The 26,758-nt window shown below is 39.4% G+C and overlaps 1 protein-coding gene across 1 annotated transcript in view; it reads left to right on the top strand.

Annotated features, from left to right (window-relative positions):
* Positions 1–26,758, top strand: part of CCDC175 (coiled-coil domain containing 175) — an 83,258-nt gene that overhangs the window by 50,764 nt on the left and 5,736 nt on the right. The window contains exons 12-19 of the mRNA XM_032623530.1: positions 6,155–6,290; positions 6,849–6,980; positions 12,407–12,545; positions 16,489–16,568; positions 18,039–18,191; positions 21,417–21,519; positions 24,878–24,921; positions 26,233–26,395. Coding sequence (XP_032479421.1) covers positions 6,155–6,290; positions 6,849–6,980; positions 12,407–12,545; positions 16,489–16,568; positions 18,039–18,191; positions 21,417–21,519; positions 24,878–24,921; positions 26,233–26,395 — 950 coding nt within the window. The remainder of the gene's footprint in view (positions 1–6,154; positions 6,291–6,848; positions 6,981–12,406; positions 12,546–16,488; positions 16,569–18,038; positions 18,192–21,416; positions 21,520–24,877; positions 24,922–26,232; positions 26,396–26,758) is intronic.

Here is a 26,758-nt window from a genome sequence, read left to right as displayed (position 1 = left end):
GTCCGGGAAGATCCCACATGCTGCGGAGCGGCTAGGCCCGTGAGCCATGGCCGCTGAGCCTGCGCGCCTGGAGCCCGTGCTCTACAATGGCGGCAACAGTGAGAGGCCCGTGTACTGTGAAAAAAAAAAGAGTGTTCTTCCTGTTTTCCTCTAAGAGTTTTATAGTGTCCGGTCTTCCATTTAGGTCTTTAAGCCATTTTGAGTTTATTATTGTGTATGGTGTTAGGGAGTGTTATAATTTCATTCTTTCACATGTAGCTGTCCAGTTTTCCCAGCACCACTTATTTAAGAGACTGTCTTTTCTCCATTGTATATCCTTGCCTCCTTTGTCATAGATTAGCTGACCAGGTATTTGGGTTTATCTCTGGGTTTTCTATCCTGTTCCATTGATCTGTATTTCTGTTTTTGTGCCAGTACAATATTGTCTTGATTACTGTAGCTTTGTAGTATAGTCTGAAGACAAGGAGTCTGGTTCCTCCAGCTCCGTTTTTTTTCCCTCAGGATCGCTTTGGCTATTCAGGGCCTTTTGTGTCGCCATACAAATTTTAAGATTTTTTGTTCTAGTTCTGTAAAAAAAATGCCATTGCTAGTTTGCTAGGGATTGCATTGAATCTGTAGATTGCTTTGGGTAGTATAGTCATTTTCACAATATTGATTCTTCCAATCCAAGAGCATGGTATATCTCTCCATCTGTTTGTGTCATCTTTGATTTCTTTCATCAGTATCTTATAGTTTTCTGAGTACAGGTATTTTACTTCCTTAGGTAGGTTCATTCCTAAGTATTTTATTCTTTTTGTTGCAATGGTGAATGGTATTGTTTCCTTACTTTCTCTTTCTGATACCTTGTTGTTAGCATATAGGAATGCAAGAGATTTCTGTGCATTAATTCTGTGTCCTGCAACTTTACCAAATCCATTGATTAGCTCTAGTAGTTTTCTTGTGACATCTTTAGGATTCTCTATGTATAGTACCATGGCATCTGCAAACAGTGACAATTTTACTTCTTCTTTTCCAATTTGTATTCCTTTTATTTCTTTTTCTTCTCTGATTGCTGTGGCTAGGACTTCCAAAACTATGTTGAATAATAGTGATGAGAGTGGACATCCTTGTCTTGTCCCTGATCATAGAGGAAATGCTTTCAGTTTTTCACCATTGAGAATGATGTTTGCTGTGGGTTTGTTGTATATGGCCTTTATTATGTTGAGGTAGGTTCCCTCTATGCCCACTTTCTGGGGAGTTCTTATCACAAATGGGTGATGCATTTTGTCAAAAGCTTTTTCTGCATCTTTTGAGATGGTCATATGGTTTTTCTTCAGTTTGCTAATATGGTGTATCACATTGATTGATTTGCCTATATTGAAGAATCCTTGCATCCCTGGGATAATTCCCACTTGATCATGGTGTATGATCCTTTTAATGTGTTGTTGGATTCTGTTTGCTAGTATTTTCTTGAGGATTTTTACATCTATATTCATCAGTGATATTGGTCTGTAATTTTCTTTTTTTGTAGTATCTTTGTCTGGTTTTGGTATCAGGGTGATAATGGCCTCGTAGAATTAATTTGGGAGTGTTCCTTCCTCTGCAGTTTTTTGGAAGAGTTTGAGACAGGTGGGTGTTAGCTCTTGTCTAAATGCTTTATAGAATTCACCTGTGAAGCCATCTGGTCCTGGGCTTTTGTTTGTTGTAAGATTTAAAATCACAGTTCCAATTTCATTACTTGGTCTGTTCATATTTTCTATCTCTTCCTGGTTCAGTCTTGGAAGGTTATATCTTTATAAGAATTTCTTCCAGGTCATCCATTTTATTGGCATAGAGTTGCTCGTAGTAGTCTCTTAGGATGCTTTGTATTTCTGCGATGTCCATTGTAACTTCTCCTTTTTCATTTCGAATTTTATTGATTTGAGTCCTCTCCTTCTTTTTCTTGATGAGTCTGGCTAAAGGTTTATCAATTTTGTTTATCTTCTCAAAGAACCAGCTTTTAGTTTTATTGATCTTTGCTATTGTTTTCTTTGTCTCTATTTCATTTATTTCTGCTCTGATCTTTATAATTTCTTTCCTTCTACTAACTTTGGGTTTTGTTTGTTCTGCGTTCTTTAGTTCCTTTAGGTGTAAGGTTAGTTTGTTTATTTGAGATGTTTCTTGTTTCTTGAGGTAGGATTGTGTTGCTATAAACTTCCCTCTTAGAACTGCTTTTTCTGCATCCCATAGGTTTTGGATCATTGTGTTTTTGTTGTCATTTATCTCTAGGTATTTTTTATTTCCTCTTTGATTTCTTCAGTGATCCCTTGGTTATTTAGTAACGTATTATTTAGCCTCCATGTGTTTGTGTTCTTTATGTTTTTTTCCCTGTAATTGATTTTACTCTCATAACATTGTGGTCAGAAAAGATGCTTGATATGATTTCAATTTTCTTATATTTACTGAGGCTTGATTTGTGATCCAAGATGTGATCTATCCTGGAGAATGTCCTTTGTGCACTTGAGAAGAAAGTGTAATCTGCTGTTTTTGGATGGAATGTCCTATAAATATCAATGAAATCTCTCTGGTCTATTGTGTCATTTAAAGCTTCTGTTTCCTTATTAGTTTTCTGTCTGGATGATGTGTCCATGTTGTGTCCATTGGTGTAAGTGAGGTGTTAAAGTCCCCCACTATTACTGTGTTATTGTCAATTTCCTCTTTTATAGCTCTTAGCATGGCCTTATGTATTGAGGTGCTTCTATGTTGGTGCATATATATTTATAATTATTATGTTTTCTTGGATGGATCACTTGATCATTATGTAGTGTCCTTCCTTGTCTCTTGTAACATTCTTTATTTTAAAGTCTGTTTTATCTGATATGAGTATTGTTTCTCCAGCTTTCTTTTGATTTCCATTTGCATGGAATATCTTTTTCTATCCCCTCACTTTCAGTCTGTATGTGTCCCTAGGTCTGCAGCGGGCCTCTTGTAGACAGCATATATATGGGTCTTGTTTTTGTGTCCATTCAGCGAGCCTGTGTCTTTTGGTTGGAGCATTTAGTCCATTCACATTTAAGTAATTATTGATATGTATGTTCCTATTACCATTTTCTTAATTGTTTTGGGTTTATTTTTGTAGGTCTTTTTCTTCTCCCACTTAGAGAAGTTCCTTTAGCATTTGTTGTAGAGCTGGTTTGGTGGTGCTGAATTCTCTTAGCTTTTGCTTGTCTGTAAAGCTTTTGATTTCTCTATTGAATCTGAATGTGATACTTGCCAGGTAGATTAATCTTGGTTGTACGTTCTTCCCTTTCATCACTTTAAGTATATCATGCCACTCCCTTCTGGCTTGTAGAGTTTCTTCTGAGAAATCAGCTGTTAACCTTATGGGACTTCTCTTATATGTTATTTGTCCTTTATCCCTTGTTGCTTTTAATAGTTTTTCTTTGTCTTTAATTTCTGTCAGTTTGATTACTATGTGTCTCAGTGTGTTTCACTTGGGTTTATCCTGCCTGGGACTCTGTGCTTCCTGTACTTGGGTGGCTATTTCCTTTCCCATGTTAGGGAAGTTTTCGACTATAATCTCTTCAAATATTTTCTCAGGTCGTTTCTCTCTCTCTTCTCGTTCTGGGACCCCTGTAATGTGAATGTTGCATTTAATGTTGTCCCAGAGGTCTCTTAGGCTGTCTTTATTTCTTTTCATTCTTTTTTGTCTATTCTGTTCCGTGGCAGTGAATTCCACCATTCTGTCGTCCAGGTCTGTTCTTCTGCCTCAGTTATTCTGCTATTGATTCCTTTTAGTGTATTTTTCATTTCAGTTATTGTATTGTTCATCTCTGTTTGTTTGTTCTTTAATTCTTCTAGGTGTTTTTTGTTTAATTCTTCTAAGTCTTTGTTAAACATTTCTTGCATCTTCTTGATCTTTGCCTCCATTCTTTTTCCAAGGTTCTGGATCATCTTCACTATCATTATTCTGAATTCTTTTTTTGGAAGGTTGCCTATCTCCACTTTGTTTAGTTGTTTTTCTGGGGTTTTATCTTGTTCCTTCATCTGGTGCATAGTCCTCTGCCTTTTCTTTTTTTTTTTTTTTTTTTTTGCGGTATGTGGGCCTCTCACTGTTGTGGCCTCTCCCATTGCAGAGCACAGGCTCTGGATGCGCAGGCTCAGTGGCCATGGCTCACGGGCCCAGCCGTTCCGCAGCATGTGGGATCCTCCCAGACCGGGGCACGAACCCATGTCCCCTGCATCGGCAGGTGGACTCTCAACCACTGCGCCACCAGGGAAGCCCTGCCTTTTCATTTTGTCTGTCTTTCTGTGAATGTGGTTTTCGTTCCACAGGCTTCAGGATTGTAGTTCTTCTTGTTTCTGCTGTCTGTCATCTGGTGGAGAGGCTATCTAAGAGGCTTGTGCAAACTTCCTGATGGGAGGGACTGGTGGTGGGGAGAGCTGGTTGTTACTCTGACGGGCAGAGCTCAGTAAAACTTTAATCCCCTTGTCTGCTGATGGGTGGGGCTGAGTTCCCTCCCTGTTGGTTGTTTGGCCTGAGGTGACCCAGCACCTGAGCCTGCAGGCTCTTTGGTTGGGCTAATGGTGGACTCTGGGAGGGCTCACACCAAGGAGTACTTCCTAGAACTTCTGCTGCCATTGTCCTTGTCCCTGCAGTGAGCCACATCCCCCCACCCACCTCTGGAGGAGACCCTCCAACACTAGCAGGTGGGTCTGGTTCAGTCTCCTATGGGGTCACTGCTCCTTTCCCCTGAGTCCTGATGTGCACACTTGTTTGTGTGTGCCCTTCAACAGTGTAGTCTCTGCTTCCTCCAGTCCTGTTGAAGTCCTGTAATCAAACCCCACTCGCCTTCAAAGTCGGATTCTCTAGGAATTCCTCCTCCCATTGCCATATCCCCAGGTTGGGAAGCCTGACGTGGGGCTCAGAACCTTCACTCCAGTGGGTGGACTTCTGTAGTATAATTGTTCTCCAGTTTGTGAGTCACCCACCCAATGGTTATGGGATTTGATTTTATTTGATTGCGCCCCTCCTACTGTCTCATTGTGGCTTCTCGTTTGTCTTTGATGTGGGGTATCTTTTTTGGTGAGTTCCAGTGTCTTCCTGTTGATGATTGTTCAGCAATTAATTGTGATTCCGGTGCTCTCACAAGAGGGAGTGAGTGCCTGTCCTTCTACTCTGCCATCTTGAACCAATCTCAGTATATGTTATCTTAATTAACAATGCCCCAAAGTTGGAAGGATATCAGAGTGCTTGCTAGAGTCCAAGGAAATTATTTTCCTAAATTAAATTGTGAGTTTTCTTGGATCTAGATGTGTTTGTTAGTTTGATTTTTTTGGCATTGAACAGAAACAGAGTTTTTCATTCTAATCATGGCAAGTCACCAAAGAGTAAAATTGCCAAGATGTGCAATGCCTCTTTGCACCAGTAAGGAAGGTGATGTGCAGGGACAGAGGAGAGTGGTTAATTACACAGGCTCTACAGATGGACTGCTTTGTTTGCTCTGCCTCTTATTGGCTCTGTGACCGGGGCTAAGTTATTTAATAACCTCTCTGCTCCCATCCCTATAAAGTGAGGAATGATAGTAGCACCCGCCTTGTAAGGTTGTTGTGAATGGTAAATGAGATGATTGATGTACAGTATGTAGCTCAGTGCCTGACACCTAGAAAGCACTTGCAGAAACATAGCTATATTTTATTATTGTTGTCATTATTATAATAGTATTTTTAAGACTCCAATTGTACATTTTTACTCTTCTCTAGTTATATAGCTTTTTTATGTTAAAGTGGAGAGAAAAATTTGAGAACCTAGAAGCTTGAAATTTCTTACTAGCACTTTGAGTAGTTTAGGTAATTCTTTTACTATTTCTGTCTGGGACTCTTCTTTTTCCAACACCCCTGAGCCTTCCGCATTTCTATCCTTTACCTAGAGGAGGCAAGCTCTAGGTAAATTGTGGTTTGTCCACTGTCCTGTTAGATGTACTGACACAACTTAATGTGAAGCAACTTGCAGAGATGGCATTGAGGCAGTTAATGTTTTGTCTTATTTTTTCAGCTAATATGTCTAGTCTACAACATCAATAGCATGAACAATTTTATATAATCATAGTAGGATTTGTTTTGTTTTGAATTCCTTCATCTTTTCAGTAAACTGTGATGTCAGTTTGATGATAATTCTTTTTGTTCTAATCTCTAGTATTATAACTCAGTGGAAAATAGCTTGTTTGCTAAAAAATCATGCACGTTGGACCAACATGATAAGGGCTGAAATACAAGAAATTATAGATAAAATTCAGGATGCTGAACTTAGACGCAGTGAATTATTACAAGAGGTAAAGGAACTCAAGGAACTTAGTATTTACTCCCTATATTGCATGTCAGTAATTCTTCAATATTTCATTAAACCTTACCTTATTAAAAGGTATTTTGCTTTCTGCTGATTTCATGTTTAGAGTGAATTATGTAACTTTCTTGAGAAATGTAGACAATTGCTCTGTATTAACTATAGGAATTTAGCAAAGTAGCAATTCTGTCCAGAATATGCTTTTGAAGCATGTAACTGAAACTTGAAGATAGTGTTTAGGGAAACTATCTAAAAATAAGGAGACTAAACATCATTTATTTAGCTCCTATATTCATCCTGTGCCTACCCTCCATCCCCTACTATTCCCATTCCCCATTTCCTCAAGTCATTTATAGCTATTGTTTGGTGAAGAAATTAATCTCTGGAGGGAAAAAAAGATCCTCCTCAGTGGTTACTGAGAAATAATATAACCTGAAATCAGAGCCAAGTCTCATGCACAGAAATACTAATTTACCTGGCTGTTTGAAAATTTAATGCTGACTGCTACAAAACAAATGATAAATCCTCATTTATTTCCCCTAATTAGACCAGTTTTAGAGAAAATGAGATCAATGAGTTTTTGGCACAGATCGAACAACTTACATTAGAATTAAAACAAGAGGAAGAGGAATTTGTTGCCAAAGAAAAAAAGTTAATTCGAGAGTTGAGCAAGTATGAGGTAAATTTTATTTTACTTCTAAGAATAATTTTAGATGGTGATATGCAGGGGAGGGTGTATTTCATGCTATTTTAATCAGTTAGAAGTAAAGTAAATCTTTTAGTATAAACAAGACTACAATTAAATTATGAATCTTTCTTCTTTTTCTAAAAAAGAAGTAGAACAACAAGAAATATGTTTTCAGTTAAAAAAAAAATCACACACTCCAAGTTTTGTGGGAGTGCTGGCAAAATCCATGGAGACAGGTAGAGTGTTGGATAAAACCATGAAGAGCTGGAACAGGAGAGGCTGGAGAGAGTAATGAAGGGTGAGGGAGACCAAGAAGGCCAATCTCAGAAGTCCTCCTTAAAGACAGGGCATGGCACTGACCTGGGAACTGCCAGGGGCTGACCTGAGGTAGAATAGAGCATGGATGATGGGGGAAGTGGAGAGAAAAGTCACTGCAAGGACCCAAGGGGCCCAGAGTGGCTAGGTCTCTGGAAACACAGCAGAAAACAAACCTTTTCAAGGTGATGGTGTTACCTTGATAGACAAGGCCATGTTTCTTGGAGACCGCCATTGGAAGAGTAGCTGAGGAGAAAAGAGAAGGTAGCAGAAGACTTCCTCAACTTGATTCAGTTTGAAGAGGGAAAAGAAGGCCTGACTACCCCAAAGAGAAGCTTTATTTGAAGGCAAGGGAGTAGGGAGTCCTTACATTTCAAAGTTTAGATCTTACCCTGGTCCAAGCCCACTCTTCCTCCCACCACACACACCCTGCCACATCCTGCAGAAACCCTCTGCAGATAACAAGTCCCAGAAAAAGCCAATTCTTTCTAATGTAAATAGCAAAAAAGAAGCAGATATGTCTTCCACACAAAAATACTATGAGAAAAACAAGTGAAGGGGCAATGAAACTTTCCATCAAATGAAGAGTGCTCAGAAAAATGGTGCTGGAACAGATGAAAACTGTGACTCAACATCCCTCCATGAATTCAGAAAAAAATAATTTCATAGAAGTGCCAAGGAAGATTAGCAATATGGAAATACAGGAACTTAGGGAAGAGACGTCAGAAGGGGATGGCCAGAAATAGGAAGAGGGGAAATGGGAACTGGCACAACTCAGGGAACAAACCAGGGAAAGAAAGCATCGCACAAACCTATACAAAATTAGAAGGAACAGAAGGAAGAAGCAAGGCGGAAAGCATTTCTCCATTGGTTGTAGCATGTGTGGGTACCCAGTATTTTTCTAGATGCTGAAAAACAGAAATTTTTTAAAAGGGGGGAAAGAAACAGAAGCCTTATGAAGCTTACATTCTAGTGGGGTGGGGGAGATTGAAAATAACAAGATAAACAGTAGAACATGTAATATATTCAGTGGTGATAAATGCTCTAGAGAAAATAAAACAGGGAAGTGGGATAGGGTGAGTGTGTGTAATGCGGTCTGTGTGCCATTTTAAACAGGGAATCAGAGAAGGGTACAGCGCCAAAGGCTATGAGGAAGTGTGATGTGCAGATATCTGGCGAAGGTGGCTGCAAGCAGAGGACATGCTAAGCACGCAGGTTCTGACGCAGGACTGTCCTATTTGCGGAATGACAAGGAGGCAGTGTGGCAGCAGCAGAGATGGGGGAGAGTGCTGGAGGTTCTAGGGACTCATCTTCCAGAAGCAGATGCTGACATGGAATTAGGAGTGCAAAGGTTTATTAGGGTGTAATGCCAATGAAAGGACTGGGCAGGGACCATTATGTAAACTGCAAACTCTCTGGGGAACTCCAGAGCAGGGATCGTCCATTAGAAGAGGCCTGCCTTGGGCAGAAATGGCTATACCCTTGTACCATCTCTTCGCTCACACAGTTAGTTGGAAGCCACCCCTCAAAGAGCATGGTCTTGGCTAGATAGCCAAGGCCACTCTGAAGGAGCCAACCACACTGGAGGCTGTCAGCTAACCACACTCCTTGCCACAGGACAGTGAATTCTTCCTTGAGGGTAGATCTAAAAGGGGCATCCCCAGGCTTGCCACACCTTGTGAGAACTTTGTCTTTCACTCTGCATGGGCTGGGAAGCCAGTAGTAGGTTCTGAGTGAAGATGATTTATTCTGAAATAATCTGATTTTCATTTAAATAGGATCACTCTAGCTGCTATGTTGGGCAGAATTTAGGAAAGCCCTGGTGGATGCAGGAAGACCAATCAGCAAGCTAGAGCAATACACCAAGTGGTTCAAGTAGCCTGAACCAGAATGATAACTGAGGAGGTGGCTGGAAGTAGTCAGCATCTCAGACGTTTTTTGAAATAGAGCTGATGGAGGTTACCAGTCCTACTTAATGGTAAACAAATGAAAGCAATCCTCTTAGAGTCAGGAATAAGACAAGGACACCATTTAACATTGCATTCAAGCTTATACAATGAAATTAGGCAAAATAAGTAAATTAGAAGTATAAGGCTGTAGATGAGAAAATTTCTGCAGACAGTCTGCTTGCCAGGCTGTGTGCTCCCTGCAGGACTCTGTCCACCTGTGCCTCATTTACACAAAGTCATAGACAGATGGCAGCCTGTGCGCCATTATTATAAATCCCTTTTCCCCTTGAAAATCATCATCAACAACCCTGGGCACACTGGAATCCCATTTCTGCCTTTAGTTCAGTGGCATGAGGAGCCCAAATTGGAGAGGAACCGCCCTCAGATTTTGGTTTATGGAACCATTATTGTACCCTTGATAGAATCATTCTTCTCACCAGTAGTAAGATCTCTGGACTGACAGAGCCAAATTCACAGGGAGGGGGAGCAAAATCATTAGGTTTAATAGTGAGAAGGCCCACTGCATTCCCAAGGAAAAGAGCCCTGTATATTAGTCACTGGTTCAGAATGTAAACTTCCAAATCTTGAGAGGTGTTTTCTTCTAGGCGGTGCTGTGACTAATTCTTGTGTAGACTTGGCTCCGATACCCAGGGGCCTCCACTACAATGTTCCTGTCAGAGCTTGCAAATCCTTCTGCGTCACTCTGATCTAGCACTGACACATTGATCACAGTTGGATCTGCTGGGTCCTTCAGCCCTGTGTCTGGCAAGGTTCAGTCAGAGAAACAGAGCTACCAGGAAAGGGGTTTATTAGAGGATTTGACCTTCTGCCATTGTGGGAGCTCGTTATGTAGTCTAGTGAGTCTTTTAGCTTTACATCTGGAGCCGGGGCCCAAAGGCAGCAGGGCAGGCAGTTCGGAAGGAAAGATGGACCGGAAGTGGAGAAAGCAAGGTCAAACTGGAAGTCGCAGGATGAGCGGAACTCATGAGCTTGGACTGGTACCTGCATTGGCCACTCTCCTTTCCAAGGCTTCAACGCCCAAAAATTGTAGCAGAAGCCGGAGCCTTTCATCACTGGGCTATGTATGCACGTGGCTCAGAACTCAGGGAAGCTGAGGGAAGATTTGAATGATCGGAAGAAGCTGTGGGCCTGACAGGTCACCCAGCTCCAAGAAGCTGAGCCAGCAAACACCACCTTGCCTGAGCTGTGGCAGCATCTGATACCCAAACCCTCACTCCTAGCATGAAAGAAGAGCGTGGTTTCTTGTCAGGGTGCTGCCGGCAGCTTCAGCCTTGTGCAGGCAATGGGGATGAATTAATGCATTCACATGCCTCCTTATCCCCCCAGGCCATTCTTTTTTACCAAATATAGTATAGATATGCGTTTCTTAATACTGCAGTCTGGAGAATTTACTCCTGATTCTGCATAGCAATATTTTTATATTACGGTGTTTTATGTATGTTTTTGTCTTTCTGTATCATTCATAAGGATTCTAATGGTAATTTGGAATGGGACAGCATATCACTGTATTAATTAGGGTGCGAGCAAGGTGCTCTATCAAAGAGATGCCAAAATGCAGTGAACATAAGCAAGATGTGTACTAAAGGGTTAACAATCCTCTATCCTTTACTAGGAAATTGACCTCGGCTTAACTTTCTGGCTCTTCCCCTCGTAGCCTGATAAAGGTGGATTATCAGTTGTATTATCAGGCAACATTGCTTATATAGAACAACCCTTTATTAGTATGCTGCATCTTGACCAGGAGAATAACTAGCGGGAAACCAGAGCATTGGGCTTTCCTGGATTTGGTGCCTCTTTTAAATGGGCATGTCCCTTGTATAGACCTAGAAGGTATGCCTAAGAGATGTTGGTTCCAATTTAAACATGGGGCTTCTAGACCAGGGAGTCCTTCACATCTACCCCTGTGGATCTCCTTCTCTGGCACTAACTTACCACTTTGGTGGGGTCAATGGAAACTAGCCTCTGGTAGGCTATGTTGTGAGGGCATCTCCCGCTGGGGGAGCATGTCTGGCATTGCTCTGCTGGCCCTCAGGGTTTCCTTTAAATTACGTGTGTATGCAACTTAGGTAAAAATAAAAAATAAAAATAAAAGTTTTTAAGAGTAAACTGGGTCAGTTATGGCCAGTTTAAATCTTTGAGTCTGAGTATCTATTTAAGACAGATACTCAGATACTTCTGACATGGTCATTACAGAAGAGAGATGTTTATTTCTCTTTCCCGGTATAGGCTGAAGGGAAGGGGTGGAGGGCTGGAAGGGTAGCTCTGCCACCCTCGGCATGAGACTAACATCTGTGGGTCCAAGTGGCAGCTTCCATTCTCATCCTCTTCCAGCCAGGAGAAGGAGGAAGGACCTAAGGGGCACATACCCCTTCCAGTTGAGGGGCACACCCCACCTCTGCTCACAAACTCATTGGTCACACCCACCTGCAAGGGAAGCTGAGAACTCACTCTAGTTGGCAGCCATATGCTCAGCTAAAACTCAAAGAGTCCTGATATCGAAGGACAGGAGAGTGGATAGTAAATGTCAGTTGACTGTCTTTGCCTTAGTCACTATTTTAAATCCACCCTGACTTTCTAAGAGAGATTCAACTATATTCCACTTGAAACTAAATAAAACCTGAGTTTGAATAAATAAGCAGGCATTTTCATGTTTTACTTTCGGCACTCTTAACCCATTTATTGTAGTATCATATCCACTTACTTCTACCCCCTTCCCATTTCTTACTAACATCCACATTTCTTAGAGCTGGTATATATTTTGTTTTTCTGCCTGGGTTTTTTTTTTTTTTCCATAAAATATCAATCAAGAGAAAGTTTCTCAAATATGTTTTTGGGGTACACATTAGGTGGCAGTAATAGAACCATAGCAGTACAGCTATAGAACTGACAGGCTCTTTGGAGAGCCCAGTGAATTTAATCTCCTAACAGTATAGATTGCCAGAGAGTCAGTGAGTCAGCCAACAAATATTTATTAAATATCTAGTATGTGCCAGATACCTTTCTATGCACCTTAGGATAAGAGGAGTCCAGAACAGACAGAACTTTTCCCACCAAAGAACTTACCTTCTACTCTAGAATGCTGTGTGAATTCTCCAAAATCATACCTCACGATCAGCTTTACTGTCTTTAAAGCAAAGATTCGCTGAGGAAACACAAATTAACAAAGACAAGGAAGGTGAACTAGTCGAGTGTCTTCCACAGCTTCAGGTGGCAGAAGAAGAATACACGGACAAAAACAGACAGTTTGAAAATCTCATTGATATTCTTACAGGTACATATGAAGCACTTAGTAATTGAACTCAAGCCCAGGTAAGGATTTCACTGTTGTCTGCTAACACAAAGTGGATCACAAGCCAGTGGTGAAATTCTCCCAACTTCTCCCATCACCTTTAACTCTCTATTCTCTAGTTTTTGCCTCTTCTATTAATTTCCTCTTCTCTGCACCACAATCTTACTGTTAACTCTTGTCAAATTCCTCCTTTTCTCTTTTAAAACTGTTTAAAATTAAGAAGTAGTAGCAACTGTATTATATGGTTTCTCTCTGTACTTGCTAAAGGTAGAACCAACTCCTTTATCTCCTGCCATGTGGAAAATTTTTTGTTTCTTAACATGAATTTACAGCTTGACTTTAATCATTTTCTAGCTATGACTTTAATCATTTATAAGGTATGTACTCCTTAGACTTTTTTCACTAATCTGCCCCTAAGGCAGAGATAGATAAGAGCTTGTCTCAGATCTGGGGGCTTCATAGAGAAGATGAAATGTGTCTGAAAGTATGCATATTTTGCATTTTATTACATGGCACACCATGTGTGTGTTTAATATAGAAAATAATTATTTTCTCCACAAAAATTGGATGTGGTCAGCTAACCCTGAACCCCAAATTTCACAGATCCAGAACCATCCCTAGAGGTGTGAGTCTTGTTTTGAATTTGGGGAGTAAAGGATCATTATCCAAGGATTTAGGTTATTAAGAAGGACAACTTCTAGAACTTCTATCTTCTAGATGATGGAAGAAGTGCCACTGGAATCAGGCCAGGACCAAAATTACAGAAAATGTGCACATTTTTTACTGGAATGGGAGTAAAAAATGTGCATTGTGGTGGGACTGACCAGCTGGCAAAGATGAATATGGGGATACGAATTAAAGCAGTGTGTCAAAACAGGGTAGTCATATGGAAACCCAATATGGTCAAGTGTGAAATAAACAGATATTCAAAGTGAATAGTGGTAATTTTCAAGGAAGGTGGATTTTTAAGAATATTATAAGAAAAAGTACCTGGGTCTGGTTCCCATTCCTCAGTTGATTTTCCACTTTTGCCACATTTTCATTTAGTCAACTCAGTTAGGTTTTCTTGTTTTTTTTACCACTTTTACCAAGACTTGCAACATATATGTACTCCATTCCCAATTTTCTACTCCCCCACCCTTCCTTCATCCCTTCTTGCACTGGGTGGAGGATATAAGAAACACAATGAGTATAAAAATAGGCAATATATTGCGGTATATTGCAAGAACTGATTCTCTTAAGTCAAAGAAGAGGGATAAAATACTGAAGAAAGTAGAGAAAAGAGAGGAAGGCAGGAGAAAAGAAGGAAAGGGGACATAAGAGCAATGTGCTTCAGAGAGTAGGAAAGTATACTTCACCTGCCAGGAGTGAGACTTATAGAGGGTAGAATATAAAGGCTCAGTACACATAAAGAATAATGTTGTGACTTGTGATTAAATATGATGGATAAAACACATGCATCTATCTTTGCTCCCTAATAAAACTTCATAAAATATGTGCAAAAGATTTATTTAAAGATATAAACCCACAAGTACAAAGAGACTGGCAGAGAAGACATCAACAGATAATAAATAACAGCAAATTGTTGGAAGGTGTAATTGGATAGAGGTATTAGCAGAAAAAGAAGTTTAACTAGCAAGTGCTCACAGAGGAGCATAGCATGAGGACAAGAAGTTCTCTCCTCAGGACCAGGGAAGTCTTGGACATTGGAGGACAGGGATACTGTGAAGCCCGAGATGAGTCATGGGGCTGAAGATTTGCTGGAAGTCTTTATGGCGAGCAGTTAGACCCCCAGGTCAAATATCCTCTTCTGTGCCACTGACTGACTATTCCTCCACAATGCCAGCAGAGAAATTGGGCAAGAGGGTTCTAAACTGCAGGATATCAGATATGGCTGAGCGCAGAAAACAGGTGCTGTTCTGAGACCCCCTTCCACTGCTCAGCTTGATGAAGGCTGCCAGCCAGTTGTGTTATAACTCTTCTGTGATCCCTTCCCCACCCTGAAGATGGTTGGATTCTTCCCTAAGGACACTGAACAGTTTCAAAGAGCTCCACAGAATCTAACATTAGAGAGCCCCCCAACAAAATGGGTGATCACTTCTGATCACTGTACAGTGAAGTCCACCCAGGAACCAAACCTTTTAGTCCCTCCCCCTTATGTAGGATTAGATAGTCAAAGATCACCAGACATCTCAGGAAAAACTCCAGCATGAATGACATAAACTAAAGCAGATAGAAAAACAGAACTTGGTGGAAACATAAACACAAATAACATAAGAATACTTTTAAAGATAAATTCTCAGGGAGTATATATTCTCTGTATATTATTATATATAATACATATATATTCTCTGTATATTGCTTAGAATATATGTTCTCTCTAGTATAGAGAATATATCTTAAAGTATATTCTTAGAGAAATAAGATATTGCATTTATGAAAAAGAACAAGATGCTTAAAAGAAAGAACAAAGAACAAAAAAGAGCTCTTAAAAATAAAAAATATAGCAACTAAAATTTTAGAATTCAATAGGATTATAAGAAAAGTTAAGGAAATCTCTCCAAAAATAGAACAAAAAATAAGGAGATAACAGGATAAAATGGTAAGGAAATTATAAAACTGTTCTGAGGTGTCAAATATCTGACTAACAGGAAGGCCAGAAAAAGAGGTCAGAAAATGGGAAGTATAAAGTTATCAATGAAATATTACAAACATATTTCTCAGAACTGGAGAATATGAACTTCCTATTTTAAAGGGCCTTAAAGGGCCTGTCAATCCCCAGTACAATATATGAAAGAAAAGACATTAAGCTACATCACTGTTGGATTTCAGGAGAAAAATAAAAAAGAGAAGATCCTAAAAAGCTTCTAGAGAGAAAAAGCAGATCTCACACAAGTCTGAGAATGGTCTCAGACTTCTTTACATCAATATCATAATAGAATTTAGAAGACATCGCCCTCAAAATTTTGAGAGAAAATAATTTCCAACGCTAGATACCCATCCAAACTACCAGTCAAGTATAGATTTAGAATAGAGATATAATTAGATATACAAGATCTCATTTACTCTGTCTCAGGAAGCTACATAAAATTTGCTTCAACAAACAGAGGAAATAAATCAAGAGAAAAAAAAAGGTATGAGATTCAGAAAGCAGGAGGTCCAACATGAGAGAGATGCAGAGGGAAGTCCCAGGAGGTCAGCTTTGCGGCAGGACTAAAGAAAAATGTACAGAAGGTAGTGGGAGAGGGTAGAGAAAGGGAACTGATGGATTATGTAACGTGTTTGACCACGTGGGAAGTAATGTTCAGAAAGATTTTACAATTCTGTTATAGATTTTGATATGAATTAATGACATGTACATGGAAAACTAAGCAATTCTTTTAAAAAGTGAGGTAATTTTTACCTCCAGGAAAAATAAGAAACTATAGAAGAAAGGAAGTGTAATCATACTACACTGTTTGTCTCATCAGTGAATAATATTTACATTGTCATAATGATCCAAACAGTTAAAATTCATTTAAACAAAATCCACAACTTCACGAGGAGGTTGAGGGAGGGAACATGGAGCTGCGGGTGTGGGCGGGAGGTGTAGGGATGGGGGTAAGTGGGCTGTGTCCTCTACTATGTTAGGAAGCGAGCAGAAGAAGTTAAGAAATAAAAAAGTTTCTTAAAGAAAAAATTTTAAGAAAAAAATTTTTAAGAAAATATAAGAGGAAAAAGTTAAAATGGGTTAAAAATGGTTGATTCTGAAGAGTCAAACACAGGGGTGGATGCAGCATTGGGGAGTGCCTGACTTCCAGTGTTTGTTATAAGCCTTATCATAGTGTATGGCTTCTAAAACCAGGCATATGTCTTGTTTTGATTATTGTCTTTTAATTAAAGAACATTGTAGGTGGTTATTTTTTCCTCTCTCTCTTTTTTATAGCACAAAAGCAGGAGCAGAATTTACTGAATGATCACATTTCTCAATTGTCAAGAGACTTTTTAAGATACCTTGACAACACGGTAAAGAGTCAATGTATTCATTCTTTTTTCTTTTATTAGAATATTGGTATATACAGACAGTGATACTTACCTAGCACATTAGAGTTTTCAAGAAATTCACATTTTTTAAACTTACTCTGTTAATATCAATGTTTTGAAAGTTTTAGTCACAACATACACATATGTATATAGGTATATACATATACACACATATATATATGTGTGTGTGTGTTTGTATGTAGAGAGAGAGCAACTTCAGAAGCAATGAACATGTAACCTGGGACTTCCCCAGTAGTCCAGTGGTTAAGAATCCACCTTCCAATGCCAGGGGCACAGGTTCGATCCCTGGTCAGGGAATAAGATCCCAAATGCCGTGCCGCGTGGCCGAAATTTCAAAAAACAAAACAAAACAAAAAACTGGAAAATCACTGGGGAGGATTCAGTTTCCTTATTTAAAAGGTAGAGATTAGAGTATGCTTCCTAAGGTTCTTTTCAGATCTATTATTCTGGTAAACTCCTATGAAGACAAGGATAAGTGGGCCAAAGTTGTGGGTGTGGAGGGGGTGAATGAGATGGGAGCAGGTGAATAGATGCTTACTACCTTTTCAAATTTTATAATCAATACTTAATGATAAACATATGTATGTGGAGTTGGTTAATTAAAAATAAAATGTATTCTTTGAGAGTCACTGATCTCAAAAGTAACTTTCAGTGCATTATGGAAATAGAAACATATGAAGGGGAAAATTACAAGTAAGTATACTATATATATAATTCTATATTCTTTATAGGATGCTGCTAGGGATGATTATACAATGTACAAAGATTATGTGATTTATAGCAGTATAATAATAGAAAACTGCTTAGAGAATTCAGTAGAGAAAACTGTAGAGAACTCTGAAAAATCCATAAAGTAATATTCTTCTTCTTTTGAGAAATATTAAGTCCTCACTGAAAGAGTCTCAATAAATTCCACTCCCTGCTTCCCCATTTTTGCCAGGTAATTGTTCATATGTCAAAGTATATTCTGTTTTGTGAAATTGTCTCAACAACTTAACTTTGGCTCTTAACTTGGGATCCATAGACTCGTTTCCCAGAGTCCGTTCGCTTTGGAGTTTATATAAAGTTTTTCAAGGGAAGGTGTCCATAACCTCTGCTGATGGTCAAGGAGTTACAGTTGACCCTTTAACAACATAGGTTTGAATTCTGTGGGTCCATTTATATGCAGATTTTTTTCAGTGAATGAGTACTACAGTACTACGCGGTCTGTGGTTGGTTCAATCAGCGGATGTGAAACTGGGGATACAGAGGACCAATTGTAAAGTTACACGCAGATTTTTGAGTGGAGGGGGTTTGTGCCCCTCACCCCTGCGTTGTTCAAGGGTCAGTTGTAATTAGAACCCCTCTCTGAATGTGGTCCAGGCAAACTAATACACTGGGGCCCTGCTAGTTGAACTCTATACAATAACTGTGGGTTTTATGTTTGAGCAGAATAAAGTGAAGCAAGAATTAAAACAATTAAGAGATCACGAAAGCCATAAAATCAAAGCTCATTTTGAAGTTCTCAAGCACTTAGAAAATGAAATCTACGTACATGACCTAAAAACAGATGATTTGCTCTTGGAAAATAAAAGATTAAAAGAGGTAAGTTCAAGTGCACTTCACTTTGCACAATGGTCTTGGTTGATTGTCTACATCTGCACTAGTTAGAAGAGAAAAGGAGAGAATAACTCTTAAAACTTTTTAAGTGAAACTTAAAGTACACATAGAAAAGCGCCCAGATCATAAGTGCACAGCTTAATGAATACACTGGGTAACCAACACTTAGATCAAGAAACAAAGCATCAACAGAATCCAGATATCTTCCATTGTGCCTTCCTGTCACTAACCTCCTAACAAGGGTAATGCTATACTGACTTCTAATACCATAGGCGAGTTTTGCCTGTTTTTGAACATTCTATGTATGAAATGATACAATATGCACTCTTTTGCCCAACATTATGTTTTTGAGGTTCATTCTTATTACTGAGTGAAGGTATGATTCATTCATTCCTTAGTTCTGTATTGTATGTATGTACTGTATTCCATTGTATGACTAATACTACAGTTTATTTATACAGCCTACTGTTGATGGGGGTTTAGAGAGTTTCTAATTTGGACTATTACAAAGAGTGTTGCTATGAACATTCTACTACATGTTTTTTAGTGAATAAAATTACATATTTCTTTTGGGTAAACATCTCAAGTGTAATTCTCGAGCCATAGGGAGGCATATGGTCCACTTTAGTGCTCAGTGCCAGTCTCCCAAAGACGTTTCACAGCTGCCACTGCCAGCAGTAGTGTATGAGAGCGCAGTTGTTCCTCGTTCTCTATGAAACTCGGCCTTTGTCAATTTAATCATTCTGGAGGGTGTATAGAGGTGTCCCTTGGTGGTATTAATTTGCATTTTCCTGATGATTAATGAAGCATCTATTCATACGTTGTTGGCCACTTGGATACCCTCTTTGTGAAGTACCTGTCCAGGTCTTGTGCCCATTTAAAAAGTTAGGTCGTCTGTTTCATATTGATTGCAGCTTTTTGTAAAGCAACGGAATTTGTTCATCCAACAAATTGGGGTTCATCCAACCCCTAAAATTAAGGTCTCAATCTCAAATGATTAAATTTTACTTATTTATACTTGAGTTACTTATTTGAATAAGTTACTTATTTGAATCTGTCACTCACTGGTAACCCTGTGTGACTTTGGGCAGATCACTTAACTTGTGAGCTTCATTTTTCTCCCCTTAAAATGGGAATAACTCCTAAATTCATAGTGTGAAGGTGACTTCTTTGTAAACTGAAAGTGCAAAAGAAATGCAATTAAAAAAATATTTTTTTCTGGTAAACCTTATTGACCTCAAAGGTCAGGATCTGTATCAATGTATTTCAAGAGTTTTGCACAATGCATCACATGTAAAAGGAATCCAGTTCCATTTGATGCTCACAATAACCTGGATAATATATGTGGATATTACATTATATCCCTTTTATAGATTAGGAACTGAGTCTCTTCGGGTTTTTTTTGAATTTTTAATAACCGGAAAAATAAAAACAGTCCTACAGCGGTAAGACGCTAAGGGGATAATCTCTTTACCTCTTTGAGCAATTTTTTTTTCCATTGATTAAATGGCAACAATTTCCCCACTAATGTCATGTGTTTTTTTGGTAGAATTAAAATGGCGTAAGAGGTACTAATGTACTTTGAAAAGGTAGATGTGCTCTGCAGAGCCCAGGTACCATGAGCAAGAACCTGCACACATCTGACACATCTTCATTCTAGCCCTTGAAACAACCTTGTAAGAAATTTCATCCACCTGTGAAATATTCCACCAGGCTGTCTTCTATCAAGATGATGTAGATTATTTATTAATCTAACTGGAATTTGCATTGCTGTTTTGGCAATGGGTGAGCAAATGGATGGCTGACTATGTTAAAGACCGATTCTAAAAGTTCTGTTTGTGGATTCAAGGTCCACCTACTAGCCCCTGGATGACCCTATTCGTTTATCTTATTCACTTACCACTCTTTGTTTTAATGATCGCATCCCTTCATTCAACAAACATTTTAAGCATCAGTGAGTCCCAAACTCTAGGGAAGGCACAGTGAATACAAATATGAGTAAGACACGGTCCCAAGCCCTTAGAAAGCTCGCAGTCTAACTGGGGAGATGGGTATACAAATGGAATTACAATTTGGTTGTTAAGTGTGACAGTCTACACAGGGTGCATATACAGAGTCACCCAGAGCAAGAGCACCTAATCACACCGTGGGAGGAGCTCCAGGAAAAAGTCTGACAGGGTGTCATTAGCATACAGGTAGGCTTTACACCTGGGAGATGGTGAAATTCCTCAGGGATAGTGAATGAGAACAGTGAGGTGTGAACAGAGTTCTGGAGAAAGACAGCTTTTAAAGAGTCAACAGAAGAGGAGACCAAAAAGGGGGACTGAGAGAGGAAAGTTGGAGAGTTACGAGAGGCCTGCTGAACTAGGCAAGTCTACGAATAGTGATCTGTGTTCAAAGAGAGCGAGAATGATGACTTGGACTTGGCTTAAGGTGACTTGCACTTTGGTTTACTACAAAACCTTCCAGCAAGCCATGCAAAGACTGCCACAAGATCAAGGCTGCATGAGAGACCCTCTGAAACATGCTTATAAACACAGTCCTCTGGAACAGTTCCATGTCTACTTCTCCAACGGTACCAGACACTATTTCTAAGATTTTTATCAGTAGTTTCTAGTATTTGACTATTTCTCTCTTGAAACTGGGCCAGTGCCAACATTATATCCCAAAGCCCATACTTTCAGAGTTCCCAGAGACTATAGAGGTCCTGAGCATTGGGTGGTCAGAACAGAAAGCCATGACTTTAACACTCAAACCACTGCTACCACTGCCACCCAATGCAATGAAACATCCAACTGGAGTGAGCAATTCCATAGGCTCTCCTGACTTGATCTCTGTGAGGTCTTATGAACGCCTCCAGTGAGGCGTCAGTGCTGCCTGGTAACATGTACTGAACACACATTTTGCAAAAAAAAAAACTCATTTTTTTTTTCCTGTGAAGACAGTGTGTTTAGGCAGAATACCTTTTAATTCGTTTTTGTGGCAAATTCAGAATACCATGTTTACTTGGCTGTTGAAATGCTTACCAGGAAGTAATGTCCTTTACCTCCCTCACCAGAATGTAAGCTTAACAAGGGCTATGTTCGCCACTGTTACCCTTGTACCTAGAATGGTAGGTCGCACAGAGGAGGAATCAATAAATGTTTGCTAAGTGACTGCATGGATAATTAACTGAACGGCTTAAAGCAAACACATGCCTTTAATTTCCAGTATATTGCATACATAAAGAGCAGCACAGAGCAACACAGAAAGGGAGCAGAAGACCTCATGTGCACCTCAAGTGACCTGTCGTCTCAGCTGACAGCTCTTCAGAGTAAGTAATGTGTCATGAATGACCTTTACATATAAAAAATAAAGTTTTGTTTAAATCAGTTTTACTGGTTTGCATATAATAAAATGCACCCATCTTAAGTTCAATGTGTTTTGACAAATGTACATACCACTAGAATGACTAGTACCACAAGAAAGATATAGAACATTTTCATCATTGAAAAACGTCCCCCGTGTCCCTTTGTGGTTGATTTCCCACCCTACCTCCAATCCCTAGAAACCATTGAGGTGCCTTCTGTCCCTAAGGATTAGATATAAATGGAATGATAGAGCATGCACTCTTTTGTACCTGGCTCCTTTCGCTCAGCAAACTGTTTTTTAAGATCCATCCATGTTGTTGCATATATCATCATTGGCTCTTTTTTACAGCTGTATAGTAGTGTTCCATTAAATGGATATACCATGTTTTGTTTATCCATTCGCTAGATGAAGGACATTTGGATTGCTTCCAGTTTGGGGTTGCTATTTGTTTATAAGTGTTTTTGAGGGTATTTGTTTTCATTTCTCTTGGGTAAATACAAAGGAGGGAATCGCTGGGTTACACCGTTAGTGTAACAGGTTTAACTTTATAAGAAATGGCCAGTTTGCCAAAGTAGTTGTACAAATTTATCATCCCACTATCAATGGGATACTCCACATCCTCACCAACAATTAAAATTGTCAAAACACTTAAAATTGTTAACATTTTAGCCATTTACTAGGCATGTAATGATATTTCCTCTTTTTTTTTTTTTGGCGGTACGTGGGCCTCTCACTGCTGTGGCCTCTCCCGTTGCGGAGCACAGGCTCCGGACGCGCAGGCTCAGCGGCCATGGCTCACGGGCCCAGCCGCTCTGCGGCACGTGGGATCTTCCCGGACCGGGACACGAACCTGGTCCTCTGTATCGGCAGGCGGACCCTCAACCACTGTGCCACCAGGGAAGCCCCATGATATTTCCTCTTAATTAAGTTTTCCTGTTGACTAAGGTTGTTAAGTACCTTTTCATATGCTTTTTGGCCACTTAGACATCATTTTTTGTGAAGTGTCGTGAACAAATTATCTATTACAGCATGACGTTACAAATTACTTTGCTCACAGATTGTCAGTTTGGTTAGAACTTAGTGGAGGCAACTCCTGTCTGTTCTACATGACATCGGTTGGGGCAACTTGATGGCTGGGGGGGTAATTCAGCAGCTGGGGACTGGAATCATCTGAAGATCCACTCACTCACACTTCCGGTGTCGATGCTGGCTCTCAGATGAATTCAGGGGAGACTGTTAACCAGAACACCTCCATGTGGCCACTCCATGCATGTAGCTGCTTGGCCTGCTGTGTTCCAAAAGTTAGCATCCCAAGAAAACAAAGTGGAAGTTCATGGCGTTGCTGTGACTTGACCTTGGGAGTCAGAGTACCACTTCCACAATGTCCTAATGGTTGAGGCAGTCACCAGGCAAAAGGGGAGGGGACAGAGACATCACTACTAATGGGAAGAGTGTCAGCATAATGTTGGGGGAAGAGCATTTGAGATGAAATGTACTGTGGAGCCGTCCCTGGAAAATACAACCTGCCACGTGTCTGTCCACATCTTTTGCATATTGCTTTGTGTTCTTTATGTTTCTTATTGAGTTAAAATCGTTATATAGTCTGGAAATGAGTCCTTTTTCAGTCTGAGGCTTGACTTTTCATTTTCTTAATGGTGTCTCAGAAAAGAAGTTAAAAATTTTCTTTTGAACAAAGACTGCTTTATCTAGTTTGTCTTTTAGGGTTAGTATTTTCTGTGTCCTGTCGAATACATTTTTTTTTCAACTTTTTATTAAGAAAAATTTAAAACTTACTGAAAAGTAGCACATAGAATAATGAATCACATGTGCTCATGTCTAATACATTTTTGCCTAAGCCGAGTTCTCAAAGATTTTTCCCTACGTTATCTCTGAGTTTTTAGTTTAGCTTTTATGTCTAGATCCCTGATTCATTTCAAGTTAACTTTTTCATATGGTATGAGGTAAGGGTTGAAATGTCATGGTTTTCTCTTATGCGTATTCAATTGTGCCAGCACAATTTTTGAAAAAAACTCTCCTTTTAGCACTGTATTACTCAAACGATGTTTTTAAAAAAACAGTTTTATGAGTCTGTTCCTTTATTCTAAATATCTAACTGTACACCAGTGTCACACTGTCCTGGTTACTGTAGCTTCATATTCAGTCTGGGAATCATGTAATGCAAGTTCTCCACATTTGTGCTTCTCTGTTAGAATTATTTTGGCTATTTTAGATCTTTTGATTTCCATATAAGTTTTAGAATCAGCTTATTAATCTATACACACCACACACACATACCCCTGCTGGGATCTTAATTGGGTTTGTGTTGAACCTGTAAATCAATTTGGGGAGAATTGACATCTTAACAAAATGAAGATTTACAATCCAAGAACACAGTATATATCTCCATTTATTTAGAACTTCTTTAATTTTTCTCAGCAAGATTTTGCAGCTCTTCATATTGTTTTAGAGGTCCTCAAGACAGTCACCATTCTTGGTGATTAGCTGGAAGGATTCACAGGACTCAGAAGTTGTTATATTTTATAGTTATTTTCTATTACAGTGAAGGGTACTGAGTAAAATCAGCAAAGGGCAAAAGGGCTTGGAGGAAACCAGGTGCAAGCTTGCAGGCATCCTCTCCCAGTGGAGTTGCAAAGATGCACTTAATTCCCCCAGCAATGACGTGTGACACATGCAAAATGGTGCTAGGCAGGGGAGCTCACAGGGGCTTGGATGTCCAGGGTGTTTATTGGAGGGGGTCAGTCACATAGACATGCAGTGCCTGTGTGAATGACCTCAGTGACTCAAGCAGCTACCGAGATGCTCAGGTGGTATTTCTCCTTTACGCCGTTAGTATGGGAAATTGCATTGATTGATTTTGGAATGTCAAACCAATCTTCCACTCCAGGGATAAAACGTTACCACTTGTTCAAAACCTATTATTGTTTTCGTATATTGCTGGATTTGATTTGCTAATCTTTGAGCAGATTTCTGTATCTGTGTGAGACTGCCTTGCTCTGCTCACACCCCCAGCAGAGAGCCCAGTGGTCATAGCGCTCACATTTCTCCCCCTTCTTTCAGGTGTCACAGTTCTGTACTGCGCACTCTCCAGTATCTGAAAACTGGAGATTGAAACAAATATACTTGTGTTATACATTTAGTCCCATTTTCTCCTTGTTTTAAGTGGGAGGGCAAGTGTTGTTCTGACATTTTGGAAGTAGGAATTTTTGATAAAAATAATTTTGAAAAACAAATAGCGTTACTTGAATAAAAATGTTCAAATTATTTCACTAACTTTTGCATTTTAAAAATCTTTAATTTAGCACAATATTCGGATTTGTGGACTGGATTTTGGACTACACTTAAGGTGAGCTTTTTTGTGTTGCCTCCATAAGTATCATATTTCTAAGATATTCACCTACCTAATAAGTGTGTGTGTAAGGAAAGAGGTCAGGATTTGCAGGGAGTGACAGAGCTGGTGTGATCATCATATCCTGAAATGTATCCTTTGTGCTGTTAAAAAACAAATTTCAACTGAGTAAATTTTAAAGATCTTACTGGCTTTATTCAACACTTCATGAATCAGGCATCATTTAAGCTAGCAGACAGGAAGGAGCCCTGAGGAGCTGTACAAATGAAAGACTTTTATAGTCAGAAGGGATCAGGAACAAGGAAGTTATTCCAGGCAAAAAAGGCAGGTTGGCTGTTGCAAGGTCACTTTCCTGTCAGGGATGGCAGGGGTCTACTAGGCAAATTACCTGACTAGTACTGATCAGGTAGATTCCTGATTGACTGGTTTAAGATTCCGTTTCTGAGAGAGCTGAAACTGTAATTAAGTCTCGCAGTTTGGTGACATGGGGTTTAGTGTAAGTGACTCCATTTTGGGCCTGTTGTCTTGTTTTTAAGAGTACCAAACATCACTATGAAATCTTAATCCTTTGGGAAGCTGTCTTCCCACTCTACCACTTCAGTTAAAGTGGGAATGGGGGAATTACAATTTTTTTTTTCAAGTACAAACTGAACACAGATCATTTTAGGACAAAGTTGTCAATTCTGAACTCCATCTCTCCTCCATGTTTTACCAGCCATTCACCATCTCCAACCCTCCCCCCTTTAGAGGGAGGTAGGCTGTAGTTTAAATCCTGGTTCTGCTACTTTCTACGTATTGGAAGTTTACATGTGATCCTTGTTTAACCCTTAAAACAGTGGCTAAGGGAAGTGTTAGTAGTGCCTTTTTTAGATGAAGCTACAGAGGCTCAGAGAGTTTAAGTGACTTGCCGAAGACCAAACAGTTGATGAACTTATGGGGATTTAAAGCTCAGATCCAGCCTGATTCCAAAGTTCTTTCTCTTAAGCTTTAAGCCATGCTGAATCTCCTCTGCAATTCTGTGCTGCTCTTAAGATGGGCTGGCTTTTTTATACCACCACCACTACCCTACCCAGTTAAAATTTGGAGTTCAGTGAGTACTCTGTTAAATCTTCTCGTTTGCTAATCCACTTTTCTGAGATCCTTTACAGAACCTTGTGAATTTGCTGTCTACAGACACTTATTTTACATGACTAGTACCAATTTTACCTATGTATTTTTGTCTTGTGCATGACTCACTTATACAAAATATGTTTTTATTTATTTTGTTGCAATTTATATTCACATACCCCCAAATGCTACTTTTTAAAGGAATTGGTAGAGAGTGGTAATGAGACCTTGCAAGAAATAAAAAATCTGATAGAGAAGCTGTATGGAAGACAAGAAAAAATTGAGCAAATCAGTATTTGGCTTCAAGAGGACATTGAAGAGATGCGTTTTCTTATGGAACAGGAATCGCAGACGGACCTTCTCAGTAAGTAACACCTCAAGAGCTTTGGGTAACAAAGACCTTTCTGCTATTCTACTGTAGCTGGTGACATCTAAAATAGCAAAAAAAAAAAAAAAAAAAAAGAATACCTATCAATAATTTAGTTATCCCCAGTAATCCATTCTCAATAATGTCACATATGTTCAATGCATGTTGATTCTCATTTGTGGGGTTGAATATGGTAATGCAGCAGTGTTGGGCAAGTCTCCCTTCCATCTGAGTGAATCTCCTAAATAACTGAATCTCAACTTCTTTCTGATTTTTAAAAACATTTTCCTCCCCAAATCTTTTTAAACTCTTTTACATACTTCCTTGTCTTCTTTTTTTTTTTTTTTTTTTTTTTTTTTT

This window comes from Phocoena sinus, chromosome 2 (genome assembly GCF_008692025.1).
Source record: "Phocoena sinus isolate mPhoSin1 chromosome 2, mPhoSin1.pri, whole genome shotgun sequence".
NCBI lineage: Eukaryota > Metazoa > Chordata > Mammalia > Artiodactyla > Phocoenidae > Phocoena > Phocoena sinus.
This window is presented reverse-complemented; position numbering and strand designations above follow the sequence as displayed.